The 20,169-nt window shown below is 38.5% G+C and overlaps 1 protein-coding gene and 1 long non-coding RNA gene across 4 annotated transcripts in view; one reads left to right on the forward strand and one right to left on the reverse strand.

Moving 5' to 3' along the window:
• The window catches only part of dnajc24 (DnaJ (Hsp40) homolog, subfamily C, member 24), a 52,242-nt gene that overhangs the window by 1,196 nt on the left and 30,877 nt on the right, over positions 1–20,169 (reverse strand). For both annotated transcript variants that reach the window (XM_072272822.1, XM_072272823.1), the window contains exon 4: positions 530–598. In XM_072272822.1, coding sequence (XP_072128923.1) covers positions 530–598 — 69 coding nt within the window. The remainder of the gene's footprint in view (positions 1–529; positions 599–20,169) is intronic.
• LOC140205302 (uncharacterized) lies at positions 3,872–19,019 on the forward strand. Of its 2 annotated transcripts, none has more exons than XR_011887815.1 (5): positions 3,872–4,602; positions 11,750–11,878; positions 14,947–15,064; positions 15,181–15,292; positions 18,077–19,019. It is a non-coding gene; the product is annotated as an uncharacterized lncRNA (long non-coding RNA). The 2 variants fall into 2 exon arrangements; XR_011887816.1 differs by having other exon boundaries at positions 18,360–19,019.

A 20,169-nucleotide genomic window follows, 5' to 3' on the forward strand; every position in this document is an offset into this window, starting at 1 on the left:
CAGCCACTCCACCCCAGCAACCCCGCTTTATTTTGAGCCTAGTCATGGGACAATTTAAGTTAACATATCACCCAGTATGTCTTTAGATTTTTGGAGGAAACCGGCACACCCAGGGGAACATGTACTTTGATCTCTGCCCAAGTGCTGCCTCTGCTCTGGAAATTGCCCATGTCACTGTAAAATTTAAGTTGTGCTATTACAAATGGCCTTTTGCTGGCAGTCAATCTTCCTACTTTCTATAAACTCTACCTACCATTAGAACGCGTAAGCTGGAAGAAATAAATGTCAATTTGCTGAGGAAAATGAAAAGAAGATCATGTCTACAACTCCAATGCCATCATCTTAAATCCCATTCATGATGATCTTTGGTCCCTCCTATTGCTGCAACCTTCACCAGTCAATCCTATAGTTCTTTTCAGTTTCCCCCAACCCTACACATTTTCGTCCATTCCCCCTTCAGCCTACTGAGCCCTGCTGAGGAATAACTGTGCAACAACTGAACCAAACCAGCCCTGATATTAATCTTTACCTTCAATCCAATCCATGTCTTCCAAAGGAACTTGAGCATCAACTGGCCATTTCTGTGTTAGGGCCACCTCTGAAAGACAACAAAGAACATAGCTGATCATGCACAAATGCTGCAAGTATGATTCTAACAATTCAAAATGATTGATTTCTGTTCAGTTTGACATGTTTTAAATGCTTTTTTCTTCACATTGGTTGCATGCTGCAAACCAAATTCAAAGTACATTCACTATCAAAGTATGTATATATTAATACAACCTTGAGATTCATCTCCTTACAGGCAGCCACAAAGAAACCTCAAAAGAACCCATTAAAAAAAGACTGTCAAACACCCAAAGCAGAGAGAGAGGAAAACAAACAAATCTTTCAAACAATAAAAGTAAGCAAATAGCATTCAGAACTGGAGTTTTACGAAAGATACAAAGTCAGGCATCACTGCAGCTGGAGCAGGCAATAGCCGCAGTTCATTGCAACGCCAAGTACATGTTGCGAAACCACAGACGAGAAGCCAGGCTAGTACTAAGGTTCAATGTAGAGCTAAGTAAATGTCACAGACCAGCCCTTCCCTTGCCTGTGGTCCTGACACCCTGACCTTTTCAATCTGGCCCAGTATTTAAAAGGTCCAAAAATCAGGTTGTTCCTCACTCTGGGGCCTGGACCTCACCACCATGATTCGGCCTGGACCTGATCTTTCCAATTCGGCCTAGCGCATAAATCGATCAGACATCAGGACTTTCCTCACTCTCGGGGATACCACGACTCCAAGCCGCGCTGCCCAGAAATCCCCCAAATTAATCCCAGCCTAATCATGGGCCAATTTACAATGACCAATTAATCTACTAACCGGTACGTCTTTGGACTGAGGGAGGAATTCACGAGGAAAATGTACAAACTTCTTACAGGCAGCAGTGGGAACTGGACCTGGGTCACCGGTACTGTACAATGTACTGCCCCAATATCTGTAGGATTACCCAATCAAAACTTTCCCTTATTTTAAACGCGTCTGGCAAGTCATTCTTTCTCCTTTGCTTTTCAGTAGAGCACATGTCCATTAAACCTGATCAAAGGGATGGTGCTTGAGCCACACACCCATGAAGATTCCTATTTCCAGGATAATTCCTGCAGTAGGGAATGACAATGCAGCTCAACATTGTACTTAATCTGTAGGCAGAAGAGGATTTTTTTGAATTAATTCACTTTCCTTTCTCTCTTATTTAGAACTCCATGCACTACCTAGAAATGAAATGTTTAAATGCATTTTGATAAGGTCCAGGTGTATTTCAATAGCATTTTGCTAAAATAGACAAAAAAAAGTGCTTGCAATGAACTGATTTTCAAAAATTACACATATAATACAGGTCATTATATAATATAGGTCATTAATTGTATATTTTAATCAGTCTTTAAACTTACAATATAGTCAGCACTTAAGTTTATAGTAAATGTGAAACAGAGTGTTAATTAATACTTAGGTGTGAACCTGAACAATCCTGATGTTGTAACCTCCCCCGAGTTTAATTCGATGGCAAGTTCACTTCCCACTGTAAGTGTTAATACAAGGCTGCTTTAGAGGTTAATGATGTCAGAATACTGGAGACAGAGTGAGAGAGGGATACTCCAGAGTGCATGGTACAGCTGAAAATTAAATCTCTGAAGGCATTGGTTTAACTGCATTACACTTTATAATTATTTTAAATAATTAAAATAGGTTTAAGGTAAGACAGGGAGAAGTCAACAGGAGTTTTTTTTTACACAGAGAGTGTTATGCGCCTGGAATGTTCTACCAAAGGAGGTGATAGAAACAGATATGATAGCAATGTTTAAGAGCTATTTAGACGGACGTGAACAGATAGGGAACAGAAGGACACTGACAAATGGGTTTAGTTTAGATTGGCATGGTGGCTGGCACAGGCAAGGTGGGCCAAAGGGTCTATCTATGCTGTACTCTTCTGTATTCTAACAGAAGCAGCTTATATAGTCTCTGAACCTCTGAGATCTAAGGCAAAACTCTAGCATTTCAGGTAAGGTATATCCTGAAATAATGTTACAAAATAGTCCTGAGAGTTACCACTCCAGATTAAAAAAAATCTAAATTAAAATCTCACAGTTAAATTAATTTACCAAAATGTGTTAATCACAATCTTCAGAATGATGGTTCATAAACGTATTTAGTAATGTTTCTCTCCTTTCTATACTTAGTTTCTGTTACGTAATATAGTGGTAGTAATTCCTTCCCGCAAAACTATGCCAATATGCCACACTATAACTTGAGAAAAATCCAAGACACTTCACAAGAGAGATGAAGAACAAGACAAATTGTCATTTTCCCGACTGTTGGGAGAGGATCAGTTGGTATTGTATCACTTAACACCATCAGGGAACTAAAATGTACACAAAACAAATCCTGATTTTTTTTTGCATGAGTTTCTGGTTATCTGGGTATCAACAATGTAGGTCCTAGCTCTTCAATTAAGGTGTTATATGAATGCAAAGTGTAGTTACAATAAAACTGACCGGTGTGGGGCAAGTACAAATTTGGAACAGGGTCTTTAGTCATTATTAACTATCTACAAGAGCACCAACTGCCACTTGTTCTTATCTCCGCATACTCAACTCAGGCTGACGACCATCATTAATGGCCAAACACAAATTTTGCCCTTGGAAAATTCAAACCTTTAGCATTTAAAGTTGCATCCTTTGAGAGATGAGTTGTTCCTAAGTATTTGGAACAAAAGACTTAATGCTTCTCTGTAATTAAACTGCCATTTCCTTTAATCTTCCTGACTACAGAATGTATTTTACAGGTCATCAGGCAATGCGAGTAAATGCGATGACACGCCAATTGCCACTTATGCAATTGAATACAAAGAAAATAAGAATAGGACATACTAAGAATATACAGATTAGTCAGCATTTATGAAGAGGATATGATCTTTTGGGTGTGTACTTTATCTCTTCTACCAATTCATGTCCTCCGCTTCCCCCCACAAGACTGTATTTGCACCTCGTACATCTTCTTTTGCACTGTAAAACAGATGCTGTAGTTGAATAATATAACAAAACCAAGCAACTGCTTATCGTCACTGACTTTAATGAACGAGAAAGAAAATCTGGATTCCCAGCATTTTCTATCGTTTCACACCCTCTTGACATTTAATTGTAAATGTTACTAAATATCGAGAGATGGAGAAATTAGGATTAGTTAGATCAAAGGAAAAGTTGTCCAAAGTAACAAGATAGGCACATTCCTAAATTTTGCAAAGGCAGTACTGATAAAAGGAAGGCAAAATGTGTTAGGGAAAAACAATAAAAACTATATATATATAAAAAATGGGAAAAGGAAATGGCTGTGCAATTCAATACGTATTTTGTTCAAGGAAGACACACAAAACTTGTTGAAATTGTGAAGAACTGCAAGTCTAATGACAATGAGGAACTGAAAGAAATAAAAAGTTAGCACTGGAGAAAGTGGCTGAAATGAATTAAATCTACAGAACATGATGATCTGCATTGTATATGAAGATAGTCAATGCATTGGTTTTCATCCTTTCAAATTCCAGAGATTCAAACACCATTCACACTGATTGGAAAACTCCCACTATTTAAGAAAGCGACAAGAGAATAAACGAGGAACTACAGGCCAGTTTAGCCTGACAATAGTAGCTGGGGAAATGCTGGAACCTATGTGATGATTAATATTTGAATACGAATCAACAATGACGAACAAGAGCAGGAGCAGCCCCTCAAGCCTGCTGCACCATTCACTACGATCACATCGAACCTACCACAGGCTTTGTGTGCACCAGTTCCCATAACCATCTTGATCTTTCCAGAATATATCCTACTATACCCTCCCCTGCCCCAACTTCTTACTCAAACTTCTCATCTTTTTTTCCCAGAACTGATGAAGGGTCGAGGCTTGAAATGTCGACTGTTTATTCTCTTCCACAGATGCTGCCTGACCTGCCGAGTTCCTCCAGCATTTTGTGTGTGTTGCTTTGGATTTCCAGCATCTGCAGATTTTCTCGTCTTCATAAAGATAAAGATTAGCTTTATTTGTTAGAAGCACATCAAAAGGTACAGTGAAATGTGTTGTTCTGCATCAATGACCAACACAGTCAGTACTTATTTAACTTAATTTATATATATATTATAATTTATAGCTTTAAAATATGTATTGCTATGTACTGTTGTCACAAAACAACAAATTTCAAAGCATATGCTAGTGATATTAAATCTGATTCTGATTTAGAATTTATGCTGCTGGTGCTTGGGTGCTTGTCCAGCATGCCCACAACTAAAATACCTTAACCAGTATGTCTTGGGAATGAGACAGGAAACCAGGGCACCCGGTGGAAAGCGTACAGGGAGAGCGTACAAACTCCTTAAATCCCCCTACAACCTAGCCTTCATCTGTAGTGGAATCTCAATGATCTGTAAAGGGAACTGTTCTCTCTCTCTCTCTCTCTCACACAGATGCTGCTGAACTGATGAGTATTTCCATCATTTCCTAATTCAGATTTAAATTTCAGCTTGTAATTTAATTGCTGAGAGCAACATTTCAATTATTAACGATTTACTCAATATTACTGAACTCTATCAGTGTTTGAATTATTAAGAAAGGTTTTTGAAGAACAGTGGTGGTCAACTGAGTTCCCAGTGATTTTCACTGACTTCACCGTGGAACTAAACAAGGATGTCCGTTGAGTCCTTTGCTTTTTGATCCAGCTTTAGAACCCCTTGCCACCCACAAAATCTCACTTTACGCTGATGACATATTGCTTTTTATCTCTAATTACCTTGTTACCTTGCGTATTTACTTTCCCGTTTTAGCCAGTTTTCAGGATATAAATTGAACCTAAATAAGAGTGAATTATTTCCTTTAAATGATTTGGTATCAATTAATACTAATCTTTTAAAATTGTAAGGAATCAATTTACTTATTTGGGTGTAACAGTCACTAAGAATTATAAACAACTGTTTAAAGAAAACTTTCTTACTTTATTTAACCATGTAAAAAGGATATTATTAAATTGGTCACCTCCTTCAATATCATTGATTGGACAAATTAATTCTATTAAAATGAATATTCTACCTAAATTTATATATCTTTTTCAGGCTTTACCCATTTTTATTCCTAAATCCTTTTTTGACTCTCATGAATCTATTTTATCCTTTCAGCTATACACTTTCGGCAGAGCCAATAAGGGCCAAAAGGCCTGTTTCTGTGCTGTAATGTTCTATGGTTCTATCCTCCTATATATGGAAAAATAAACATCCTCGTTTAAATAAAGTTCATGTTCAAAAATCTAGAAAGTCTGGATGTGATTTTAACCCACAACAATAATCTTTACTAATATGAAAGGATGATTTGGGGTGGGGGGGGGGGTGAATTACAAGGCTAATTTAAACAGAGTTCAGATAACACTATACACTTGGAAGCAAAGAAATTCTGTTGTACATGCCAAATTATCCTCTTGATTGGATCACAGGCTCATAACTCTCCTGCATATAGTATCATATTGCCAGCTAGTGAGTTACTGTATATTGGACCGTGGAGATATTATCCTTCGCTGGTACTGCACATCTTGTTCTTAATCCACAATGACATTCAGATACGAGTACTAATCACTTGTCATCCATTTATTTACCTGCTGCTTGCTAAGATCTGTTTTTTTAGGTAGTGAGGTCACTCAAGTCGAGTGTGATGTTCTCCAAACGGGTTTTCTATTGGTGGGACCTCAGGTGGCTGTAGAGATGATCCAGGATCCACATCTTACACAGGACTTAATCCAGGATGTTAAAGTGGATTCCCTTAATGGAGGATCTTGTGTGCCTTGGTTTAACATGGAGAGGCTGTTGTATGGGCAGCTATTGACAAATTGGATCAGGGTCCAGTGGCGTAGGGTACAAGACAACTTCACTGATACAGCCGTCTTCTGCCTCACTGCCAGAATGTGTCATTATTTTCTGCCAGATTCACCACTGAGGTCTTGGTCTGGAACCTCTCCCTTGACTATACCGCCACGGGTGACCTTACCAGGAGCTAAACCTGTAAACTGATAAATCAAAAATTAAATGTCCTCTATTTTCCTTTATTATCTGAAGCAGTAAGTGATGGAAAATTTGGAATTACAGCCTCTTACATTCTATTTTTATCTAATGTTGCAATGAAACATCAAGGAGGCCAAGCAAATTTAAACTCTTCAAACAATTATCTTTCTCTAATTAAAATGAACTGTATTGTGAACATTATCTGAGGATGTGGGTGGTTTATTAACAAACCACACCTCCTCGTTCACATAATGCTTACAAACAGCACACACTCCATTAATTAACTCCTTTGACTAGCGTTCATCTATTGCTACCTGACAAATTGCACCCAGATGTTAATGGAGTAAGCAACAAGCGCAGATCAAAGTTGCTGAGAGAGCTGTGTTTGATCTGTCACAGGCACCAAGGCTGTTGATGGAATCAAATTATTTCCCTTCAGATTATTCCTGAGCAAAGGGCCACTTCAGGAGAGAATGACAGTGAAAGCTTCCAGCCAATCAACAGGCTTTATCAGCATGGTCCCAAAGGATTTTGGGAGTTAACAGTGTAGCCATGACAATCTGGTGCTGCACAGTGTTTATTAACCTTCTTCTCATCGTCTGCCACTTTAATGTCAGGTGGGGTGGTGAAGTTCAACAGAACATCATCATCAGTTTGTTAAATCCATGAGATTGACTCAAATACGATGTACATACTTGACTCAAGTGTGTTCTTGATGGAAACAACTTTTAACATAACAGGATAAGCATTTAATATTTTTGTCCCAACTGAATTAAATATGCATTATTACACTGCAGTGTCAGATAACGGGCAAATTGAAATAAATTATCTAGATAATCAGAACGAGTGAGTGTTTCAACTCCAAGGTACTGCTGATTCTTGCACTTCTCCCTGTCTCACCATGCTCAGGAAACAGGAGGCACTAAAGAGTAACCAGACATACCAAATGCTTCAGCTTTTAGTTTGCAATGTTGGGGGAGTCAATAGATTGATAGCAATAGTCTCCATCTCTTCAAACAATCAATCCCAAATCACCACCCTTTGCATATTAACTGCCAGGTTTTCACTAGGACTTTACCCATTCTTTGAAGATGTTACACATATGCTTCGCTGCATCCACACTATTATACCCCTTCCTCATTTTTAAGGTTCAGCTCTGAGGATATATTTTCAGATTTAAGGCATTTTAATTTGTATTATGAGAAACAACAAATTATTCATCAAATGATGTATTTTTAAACCATCCATCTATGAAAGTATGTACTGCATATTAGTTACAAAATACAGGTGGATTAAAATGTTAACTGTCCTGTGCTATCACCAGTGGGATCATCAGTTGATCTGCCACCTGTCTTCAGGAGGTTCGGCCCGCTTATGATCAAGACTCCCTCAAGGTGGTGGGCCAGCAGTGCTAAAGCACCACCTCCCACTGGTGAGCTTAAAAACTTGGCATCTGCCTCTATCAGAGTTGTTGGTCACTTCCATCCAACACATAGTCTGCTCTTCAGATGTCTATGCAACTACTGAAGGGTTTGCAAGATATGTATACACTGTCTGACTATCTGCCTCTCTGGACATACTTGGTCCACACCCATGCTGATCCTTTCTCTGCTGCCTCAGCTACAGCCCTGCTGGTTGACTTGATCTCTCTTCTAGTGAAGCCAAGGTCACGCAGCCACTTCTGGAGAGTGAACACAATAAACCCACGGCAGCCTACTTCGAATGGATAGCATGAGACCTTCCACCCTAATGGCATGCTGACCTTCATAACAAGGGGAATTGAGTATAAGAGCAAAGAGGTCCTTCTGCAGCTGTACAGGGCCCTGGTGAGACCACACCTGGAGTACTGGGTGCAGTTTTGGTCTCCAAATTTGAGGAAGGACATTCTTGCTATTGAGGGAGTGCAGCGTAGGTTCACACGGTTAATTCCCGGGATGGCGAGACTGTCATATGTTGAAAGATTGGAGCGACTGGGCTTGTATACTCTGGAATTTAGAAGGCTGAGAGGGGATCTTATTGAAACATATAAGATTATTAAGGGATTGGACACGCTGCAGGCAGGAAGCATGTTCCCGCTGATGGGCGAGTCCAGAACCAGAGGACACAGTTTAAGAATTAGGGGTAGGCCATTTAGAACGGAGTTGAGGAAAAACTTTTTCACTCAGGGAGTGGTGGATATATGGAATGCTCTGCCCCAGAAGGCTGTGGAGGCCAAGTCTCTGGATGCTTTCAAGAAAGAGATGGATAGAGCTCTTAAAGATAGTGGAAGATCAGCCATGATCACAGTGAATGGTGGTGCTGGCTCGAAGGGCCGAATGGCCTACTCCTGCACCTATTGTCTATTGTCTCTGTCTCTGCACTCTGATCTTAATTCTGCATACTTGGTTAACTTGCGCTCATGGGCTTCATCGATGTTGTCTTCCCAGGGGACTGTGAGTTCACCAATAACCACTTCTCTACTGGTGTCAGACCATACGATTATATCTGGACGCAATGTTACAGTAATGTCCTAATACAACAAGCAAAATAACACACAGAATGATTCATTTATTAAAAAGTAACGAGATCTTTGCTTAAATTATATACTTGTGTCTATCCCTACAATAATATGCCTCAGAAAGTTTTTTTTAAATATCCTGGTCACACATACCAAAGAGACATGGAAATAAAGAAATTGGTTTCATTAAAAAGATAATGCAGGGTGTATTTTCCACAGGAAAATAATGTAGTTCTAGGCAATTTTCTGGGCAACAGCACATGCCAACTGACTGTGTTTATCACAACAACTAAAGGTAAAACCCAAAATCGAAACAATAAAAACCTGTAAAACATATCAGTGCATTTAAATGCATGTTTCATGCACAAGGGAGAGGTGTAACAACTGCAAAGTGGTTCCAATTTACACTAATACTAAAGGAGTTTCGATACTGCTTTACTCTGCAATCAGGCCTGACCAAATCTCCAGATCAATGGTGAAAATTATCACCAGTGCAAAACAAAACCATTTTACAAAGCCGTTAAAGTGCTTATGCTATATTAACAACTTTGGTGGTTTATCCAACACTTATAAAATTCTTTCAAAATTTAATAGATTCCGGTTAATAGAGTTCCGCTTAATAAGAACCAGTACATTTTGGCTCAATTAAGTGACTGCCCCAATTAGCTGAAGTTTCATGGAAATAGTTAAAACGTATAAAAAAGACCAACTACTGTTTAAGTAAGAAAAAATTTATGTATTTAAATGAAATTCAGAACAAATTAGAACACTACCAATAGTACTACAGTACTATAAAACTACATGAGTCCCTAATAGCTATCGATGGAAAAATTCAGCCAGTGTATGCTGCTATGTTCTGTTGATTGACTGTAAATGAACAAAATCACTGCAGATACCTATGGACTACCTTCGTACAATGCATCCTCCAAATCATCATTTTCATTGTAACATTCAAGATCATTGTTAATAACTTCAAATTTTTCATTGTTCCTAATTTGCTGAAGCAATGAAATCATTTTATTTTTACTGCCGGCCGTTTCTGGCATCTCCAAGCCTTAGTGCTTTAAACTTCAGTGAGTAAAACAGTTCTGAGTTGTCATGCCGCTTATTTCTCGCCAAACAATCCGTGACAAAATTCACTGCTTTTTAAAGACAAACACATGAAACTGACATTATTTTAGACTATTCGCTCTAAGCATGGTGTAGTGTCTAACGGCCACACAAGTGCACGCGGCTGACGCTAGTTAGAAACTGTTTGGCAACAGTCTCCTGTCCCAATTAAGCAGCGTAATGTCCAAATAAACAAAGGGAATCCCAAATATCTTTTCAATTTGTTTGTGTTCTTTAAGAGTTGTCCCAAATAAGCAGCAGCTTCAATTAACTGATGGCCCAATTAACCAGAATTGACTGTAAATATTTTTGAAAATCTACAAGGATAAGGCACATTAATAACTGGACATGTATATTACTCTTAATACTCTGGGCTTTGATTGTATTAATGAATTAGTAAACAATAAAATCACAGTGCTGATGTGGAGATAAGAATTGTAAGAGCTATTTTCCTTAAGTTTTAAATAGGAAAATAGTTTACAAGGCAAGATATTCCACTTTATTAGGTACAGGAATAGACCCCAGTGTAGTCTTCTGCTGCTGTAGCCCATCCACTTCAAGGTTCTACGTTCAGAGATGCTCTTCTACACACTGTTGCAATATGTGGTTATTTGAGTTATTGTCACCTTCCTGTCTGCTTGAACCAGTCTGGCCATTCTCCTCTGACCTCTTTCAATAACAAGGCATTTTCACCCACAGAACTGCCACTCACTCGAAGTTTTTTGGTTCTCGCATCATTCTCTCTAAACTCTTAGAGACTTGTACATGAAAATCCCAGGAGATCAGCAGTTTCTGAGATAAACAAACTATCCCGGCTGACGCCAACCATCATTCCACAGCCAAAATTACTTAGATCACATTCCTTCCCCATTCTGATGTTTGGTCTGCACGACAACTGAACATCTTGACCATATGTTTATGCATTGAGTTGCTGCCACTTGATTGGCTAATTGGATATTTGCATTAGTGTGCAGGTGTATCTAATAAAGTGGCCACTGAGTGTAGTCAAAGCAGTGGCAGAGGTTTAAGTTTCAGCATCAAAATGTTCCTACTTTCATTTTCAACAGTGCAAGAATGTGACTGGAGCACGTTGGTTCTTGTTGTTTGTTACACCTTGCTGTGTTCAAACTGGCTCTCTCATTTCATTACATTTCAGGTGTGCTATTCAAAATGTTAATTGGCTAGGATACACAGCCACATCATTATAGGCAAATCTTGCCAAACTGTTGCATGGTATTTTTTTTGCTATAATTGAGATCAAAGAGTAAAAGGTAGCTTAGTCTAGCATTTTGTATGGATTTAACAGAGTCAATGCTAAACATTTCAAGAGACAATGTGAACTTCTGAATGGCTTTGATGGTGACTGTTTATGTACTTAACGTTTGCCCAGTAGTACAGATTCCAGAAAACTAACTCTCCTGATCACTGAGGCAGTAATTAGCAGAGTGAATTCATGTTAGCATAATACGCATGCTGCATGTAATAGTCTTCTTCTCTGCTGGAAATCTTTTAAAATCATATTTTTTCAGCTCTTTCAATTTTGTTTCAATGTTCTTTTTGCAGAGGCAAATCAATTTGTTGCGGTACTGACAGGTAAAAAGAGCGGGAGAAGATGGATTAGAACATTCACTCCAAAAGCAATATATTTTGTTTAGCTTTCTTTGCGTTTTACACTACAATAAAGTACCAAAGGTAAATATTTGATGACCTTTGCTTATATCAGAACTTTTACCACATCACACTTACTTCATTCAACAAAACAATTTGTCTTAAAAATATTCATTTGAGGCTTATTCTTCTCCTCCTAGTTTTTGATGCACTGGTATTTTAATAGCTGTGAAAGTGATACGCGATTGACCTTGCCAATCAATGTTTGTATTGTGTTGGAGAATGGTTGACAGACTTCTATCGGTGCACAGTGGAGAATATCCTAACTGGTTGCAAAGCCCAAGAATAGAAAACCTATGGAAATTGGTGGGATATAGCCCAGATCATCACAGACAAAGCTCTCCCCACCACTAAGCACAGCTACAAGGAGTGCTGCCACATGATAGTAGTATCCACTATCAGGGACCCCTCACCTTCCAGGCCATGCTCTCTTCTCACTATTATCATGGGGCATGAGGTACAGGCGCCTTAGATCCCAGCAGGTTCAGAAATATTACCCTACAGCCAACAGGATCCTGAACCAGAGTGGATAACTTCACTCACCACAACTGTGAGCTGATTCCATAACCTACAGACTCATTGTCAATAACTCTATAACTCATATCGTCAGTTTTATTTATTTTATTATTTGCAATTTGTCTAATTTTCTACAATGTCTGTCAGTCTTTGCTTTTTTCAATAAATTCTAATGTATTTCTTTATTTTTTTATAAATACCTGCAGGAAAATGAGTTTCAAGGTAATATATGGTAGCATATCCATATTTTGACTTTGAATAGTTTTACCAGCCTTGCGGTCCTCTCTTCTCACTTTCAGCTTCTACTTATTTCAAGAATTTCAAGTTTCTAACTTGATTTAGTTACTTTACGTTCCTCTTCCCCCAAAGCATGATTTCCACCAACATGAGGATCTCGGTGCACAGGAATGATGTTTGCAAAATGATTAAGGTATCGTCCAGATATCATCCATTGCACTGGTCAGAATGACTTGAATCACTAAAGCATCTAGTCTCAGGTACAAAATCAACTTCCATAGCAAAGTGCATAGAATCACAGAGTAATACAGCACAGAAACAGGCCCTTCAGCCCAACTAGTCCACACCAACTACAGCATCTTCCCAGATGTCTGCGTTTGGCCCATAATTCTCCAAACCCTTTCCCTCCATTTAGCTATCCAAATGGCTCTTAAATATTGCAATGATACCCACCTCAAACACTTCCTCTGGCAGCTCATTCCATTACTCACTACTCTATGAATAAAGAAGTTATTCCTCCAATATCTTGTTAATCTCTCCCCTCTTGTACCTGTGCCCTCCTGTTTTGGGGAACAATGGAGAAAAAGACTCTGATTGTCCACCTTAAACACATCCCTTTGTGATTTCACAAATTTCTATGAGGTGACTTCTCATTCTCCTGCTCTCCAAGGAATAAAGATCCAGCATGGCCGACCTCACCCTACAACTCGGGCCATCTAGTCCAAGTAGCATCCCTGTAAACCTCTCCTGAACCTTTCCATACTCTCCATTAACAACTTGATGAAAATTGAACACAATACTCCAAGTGCAGTCTCAACAACGACTTAACTTAAATAACTGCAGTATAATGTCAGGGCTCATGAAGACCAGCATGCAAAATGCCTTCTTCACCATCATGTCTACTTGATGGTCACCTTCTGTAGGTTTGTACACCAAGGGCCCTCTGTTCACCACATAATAAACTGCTACATAATACATTTATATATCACTTCTATATGCTTAGAGTGATAGATAAAATACTAAACTGTGATTTGCACCACACTAATATTGTGGTTGATCTGACAGTAACCTCAATTCCACATTCTCGTCTACATGCAGTAACATTTCATCCACTTTCATATTTACTAACAAAGTCACACATTTGCATGAAATTCTTTAAGTATAACAAAATCCACTATTTCAAAGTGGATTAACTCATTTAAAACAAATAAATTGGTAAATACACAGTACAACGTACACGCAAACACGAGGAAATCTGCAGATGCTGGGATTGCAAGCAACACATATCAAAGTTGCTGGTGAACGCAGCAGGCCAGGCAGCATCTCTAGGAAGAGGTACAGTCGACGTTTCGGGCCGAGACCCTTCGTCAGGAATGAATGAACTTGCATTTGTTCAAGAGAATCATTGTGTTCTCTTCTGCCTCCCCCCACCCCAATACAGGACATATACCAGAAGTGCTGTTTTCATAGAACCCTCAGCACTACCATCAGGTAGAAAATCCAACAGTAAAAGAACAGGGACTGTTAGGCCGGGTAACAATTTCTTCTCCCAGGCTGTGAGAATTCTGAACACCCTGCTATCACTCAGTACACACTATGACAGCACCAGTACGATTATACTGTTGTTTATTTTCACATATGCACTTTATGCCAACTTATACATCTACAGAGTTTTTTTCATCTGTTAATGTTGAGTAAATATTAAGTATTATTTTATATGCTGTATGTGATATATGTACTGCATTTTACACCTTGGTCCTAGAGGAACATTGTTTCCTTTAGCTGTATACATGTGCAGTGTCAATAGTTTAATGTAATATCAGAAAAATGTATACAATATACATCCTAAAATCCTTGTTCTTCACAGACATTCATTGATACAGAAGTGGCCCAAAGAGTGAATGATAGTAAAAAACATCAGAACCCCAAAGCCTTCCCCACTCCCCTCTCCCCACGCACAAGCAGTAGCAAAGCAACAAACCTCCCCTTCCCCCATTAACATCATCAAAAAAAACATCCGCAGTTGAATGACAATAAACTTGAACTCAACACTTTCCCTACAGCAAGCAAAGTGAGTTGTTTACTAGCTTTAAATTATATATGCAATGGTAACAATTCCATTACATTCCAATTCTTTGCCAAACATGCAAAGAATAATTGTCATAAAATAAAACGCCATTTGCTTAGAAATCAGCTTTAATCCATTTTGATGCACTAAACGGGTATTGTTTTATTTTATCCTCCACCAAAAAAAAATTATATCAGGATGTCCATGCATTAAAATATCTTTGTGCCATCTCATTTGGAAAAGTTTTAAAGTGCAATCTCTATGTGATTAGGCAGGTAATTGTAGCAGGCCAGACACACTTCATGGTGACACAAGAAAGCGCAGATTCTGGAATCAAGTGCCAAATACAAGCTGCCAGACACACTCAATGAGTCAACCAGCATCTATTGGTGAGAAATAGACAGTCTGCATTTCAGGTTGAGACCTTTAATCTGGACTGGATGAAGTCCAGATGAAGAGACTCAACTCCAATTATTCACTGTCCATTTCCCATTCCCCTCTGCAGATGCTACCTGACCTGCTGAATTCCTCTAGCAGCTAATGTTTTGCTCCAAATATACAGTGTCTTGAGTGGGCACAAAATGCTGTGGGCAGCAGCATCAAGAACAAATACTGAGGTATGTGTCAACTGAAGATATCAGTACACAATTGTTTTGATTTGTGTTTACTGTTGCTGACAAAAGGTGTTTTTAAATACATTGAAGTGACTGGTAGAAATCTGAAATACATGTCAAATGTCCCAGTGAAGACACTTCAACTCGAGCACAATTAACGACTTTAAGCATGATGTATTCTCATTTTATTAGAAGAAACAAAGTTTGTAAGTCACAACCTTTTGATTCCATTTCTGTCAATGAATGTTAATGGGCATTGCACGTATTTACAACAATATCAAACAGATGAAATGTAATGGGGACTTGGCACTGCAACTTGGGATACCCAGGAGGTTGCCACAAGTGCTAAAAACGAGCATAAATTCTTTAAAAAGTGTGCAAAATTCATTTTTTCTTTTTCGAAAAAGAAGGAATTGTTTCAATTTCTAGGAAGTATGTTTTGTTCAGGATTTTGAATTACTTCAAGTTACTAAAGAACAATTACAGTACAAATTCTCATTTTTAAATATATGTGTATTTAAAGGTTAAAATAGAATAGACTATAACTACATTCTAAAGAAGTTCGGTTAGGATTTTGGCATGCTATGTTGGCGCCAGAAGCATGGCGACACTTGAGGATTGTCCCTAGCATAATCCTCGCTGATTTGATTTTACATAAACGGGGCATTTCACTTGTATGTTTTGATTATTAAATTAATCTTTAATAAGAATCTATTTTGTTTACTATAACTACATCAGAAGTATAGGTACTGAAGGTAATTTGATTGTTTTGTCTACAGGAAGAGCTACTAGTAGAAATTAACTGCAGCCAATGCTATTGAATTAAAACACTATGAATTCTATCACTTATTTCAAATGCTTGAAAAGTATCTCAAGGTACAAAAGATACAAAGAAAAATCAACAGTCACACAAGAAGTGAATAAAGTCTTAGTTGAAGAATTGGCATTATAAGAAGAAATCTGGGTAAATTCAGTACAAGCAAATTTAATCAACTTGCCCCATTCCAGTATTCCTACTAATTGGACAAGAACAGGAATCTAAGGCAAAACTTACCAAACCAAAAGCAAAATACTGAAGTTCTTGAAAATACGAAATAAAACAACTGTTGGAAATAATCAACAGATCAGACAGAAGTTCTGAAAAGAACATACAAAACTGGATTCAAATACATCAAAAGCAGGTGTCTTATCATTTATTGCAATGAAGACTTCCCCTTTAAAAAGTTAACAGATCAACAATGATGACCCTTTTACAGGCTGTAATTGATTAATTGTATAATAAATGACCAATGGGAGCAGAGAAAATTGCCTTTCTTCCTTAATTCTCCAAATTATAATTTTTGATCTGAACTGTGTAATTAGGGGAGCCAAGTGGTGATGGGAATATTAGAAAGGGAAAAGTCATTCTTACAGACAACGCAAGAAAAAACGTTGGAACAGTAACAGCCACTAAGAGAGTACTTGGCATTGGGGTCAAAATGAAACTTTAATGTTGATGGGGGCTGGCCCACATTTCAAAGACATACGGTTTAGTACATGAATTGGTCACATGGGTGTAATTGGGCTGAATGACCTGTTACCATGCTGTATCTCTGAATAAATAAAAATATCTAACTAAATAAATGAATACACAGTTCAGTATCAATTTTTTTAAAATTAATTCAATCTGATCAACTAATCCATCAGATTTCTGAATAGTCCATGAACCCACCAACACTACATCATTATTCCTATCTATGCACTATTTAATTTTGTGACTTTATGTTTGCACTGTACTGCTGCCACAAAATAACACAATCAACGTTAATAAACCTGACTGAATTATTGTGCAGCTAATTTTATCTCTTTGCATTTAATGAATTCATTACCTGTCTGAATGACCTTGCATCTGTGTGAAGATTCATTGGCTCTTTGCATGTATATTATATGATGGTGTAAATCTAACATGAATACATGCTTTTACTTCCTTGGAGTTAGTTGTGGGGCCCAAATGAAGATAGCAATGAACTGCCCTTTCTCATGAGGCAGCTGATGAAAGCTGTTGTTAGGAGAGTACTGGAATAGCCAAAAAGGACAAGCTTCTGTGACCTCCTATCCTGCTGGGTTTGAACTGACAAAGAGAGGTGGAGCAATTGTGCAGTTCCATTGTCTCAACTGTCAGATCAGAGAAAACACTCCAAGGCTCATCATTAAGGTTTATGGGACTTCAGTTGAAGGGGATTAAGAGCAAAATCTATTGAGATCCTTTTAGACTGAAGAATAACATTAAATAACTATTAGAAGCCTGGCTCAATAATGCTTTACTGTGGCTCTTGCTGGGGCATTCACAATTTCAGAAGTGCACGTGTTCACCCAGCTGTGCTACTTTACTTAATCAAGGACTAACCGAGTGCTAAATATCAAAATCATCCTCAAACTTTACCGCATTATCCAAGTTACTGACTGTGCACAATAATAAAACACTACTTTGCAAGCATGAACAGAATTTAAAAAGTAATTTATCTAAAGTCAGCTTTTCTGAAAAGACTAGATTTAAAAACTCAGTGCAATGATGGAAATACATTTCAATAACCTAGTGCGATTATAGATCCTGTCAGGCATAAAGAAAGAAGCTTCCAAAAAATGACTTACCTTGAAAGGCATGTATTAGGCGGTAACCTGGCCGCACATCAGCCTCCGACATTTATTAATAGAAGTTTTTCCTATGATTGGAAGAGAACCTGTGATAAAGACCTACACTTAATCTATCGATATCAATGTGTTGCTCTCTTCATCTCTTAATCCCAGCCTAATCACAGAACAAGTTACAATGACTAATTTAATCTACTAACTGCCATGCCACGGTTTTGGACTGTGGGAGGAAACCAACGCACTCACGGGAAGGACGTACAAACTTGTTAATTGAACTCTGAATTCCGGCACCCTGAGCTGGAGTTGTGGCATGATAACCACCATGCTACTGTGGCATCCAAGTGTTTCTCCTATGATTGCAAGAGAACCTGTGATAAAGAACTGTACTTAGTCTATTGCCTCAATGTGATGGACTCTTCATCTCTTGTCCTTAACACAGTGTGGACATGGTGGAAGATTACAAATACCTGGGGATACGAGTTGACAATAAACTGGACTGGTCAAAGAACACTGAAGCTGTCTACAAGAAGGGTCAGAGCTGTCTCTATTTCCTGAGGAGACTGAGGTCCTTTAACATCTGTCGGACGATGCTGAGGATGTTCTACGAGTCTGTGGTGGCCAGTGCTATCATGTTTGCTGTTGTGTGCTGGGGCAGCAGGCTGAGGGTAGCAGACACCAACAGAATCAACAAACTCATTCGTAAGGCCAATGATGTTGTGGGGATGGAACTGGACTCTCTGACGGTGGTGTCTGAAAAGAGGATGCTGTCCAAGTTGCATGCCATCTTGGACAATGTCTCCCATCCACTACATAATGTACTGGTTGGGCATAGGAGTACATTCAGCCAGAGACTCATTCCACCAAGATGAAACACTGAGCGTCATAGGAAGTCATTCCTGCCTGTGGCCATCAAACTTTACAACTCCTCCCTTGGAGGATCAGACACCCTGAGCCAATAAGCTGGTCCTGGACTTATTTCCATCTGGCATAATTTACATATTATTATTTAATTATTTATGGTTTTATATTGCTATGTTTATACTCTATTCTTGGTTGGTGCAACTGTAACAAAACCCAATTTCCCTCGGGATCAATAAAGTATGTCTATCTATCTATCTATCTATCTATTTTTGTATTTGTTGACTTTTGCACACTGATTGAATGTCCAAGTTAGTGCGGTATTTCATTGATTCTATTATGGTTATTATTCCATTATGGATTTATTGAGTATGCCTGCAAGAAAATGAATCTCAGGGTTGTACATGGTGACATATATGTACTTTGATAGTAAGTTTACTTTGGACTTTGAACATCATATTCCCAATAACTATTTGTTCTGTGGGTGGAGTGAGTGTGGCAAAATGATTTAAAATAAATAGGAATAGAATATGTTCCCTCAAGATGGATTTTTTTTTAATTATAAGTGGCCATAAACAGAAAGGAATACCAATTAACTCTCCCTATTGCCAGCAATCTTGTCAAGCCTACAGCCTACTTTTGTTTCATGTTGTGGCAATCACAGGCTAAGTACTTAGCATACTCCTATCAGATATGCATGTAGGGATATTTACCATCTGTTTGCACTTAATCTGTAAAGCTGCCTGCAAAGCGTAGATCACAATGTTTTGTAATAACATTGTAATTTTACCTGTGCGTACATTTTTGAATTTGATACTACATGAACACAGCTGTGGGAAAGATCTTCTACAATGACCACTGTGATTCCATTCCGAATAAACCATCATCATGAATAGATTCACTGGAAAGCAAGGCATCATTGCCAAGTGCACAGAATTTGGATAGCATTTTTAATTTTCAACCAATGACAGATGGTTGGCAAGGACTGAATGATAGCAAGTCACCAGCTCAAATGCCAAAGTGAACAAGAAAATGGACACCATTCCCAACTAGTTCCCCCAAGTAGGTAATATAATTCCAGAAGAAAACAGAATCAGCAGGACTCTGCAGTCACAAGTGTGATAGGGAGATAGCATGAGTGAGAGGATCACCATTGAGCCCATCTACAAGGACCGCTGCCACAAGAAAGCAGTATTCATCAAGGAGACCCACCATCCAGACCATGTTCTCTTCTCACAGCTGTCACTGGGCAGGAGGTACAGGAGACTTAAGTCCCATATCACCAGGTTCAAGAACAGTCATTAACCTTCAAACATCAGGATCCTGAACCAACATGATTAACGTCACCACCCTAAATTCTGTACTGAGTCCACAATCCATGGGCTCACTTT

This window comes from Mobula birostris, chromosome 11 (genome assembly GCF_030028105.1).
Source record: "Mobula birostris isolate sMobBir1 chromosome 11, sMobBir1.hap1, whole genome shotgun sequence".
Lineage (NCBI taxonomy): Eukaryota > Metazoa > Chordata > Chondrichthyes > Myliobatiformes > Myliobatidae > Mobula > Mobula birostris.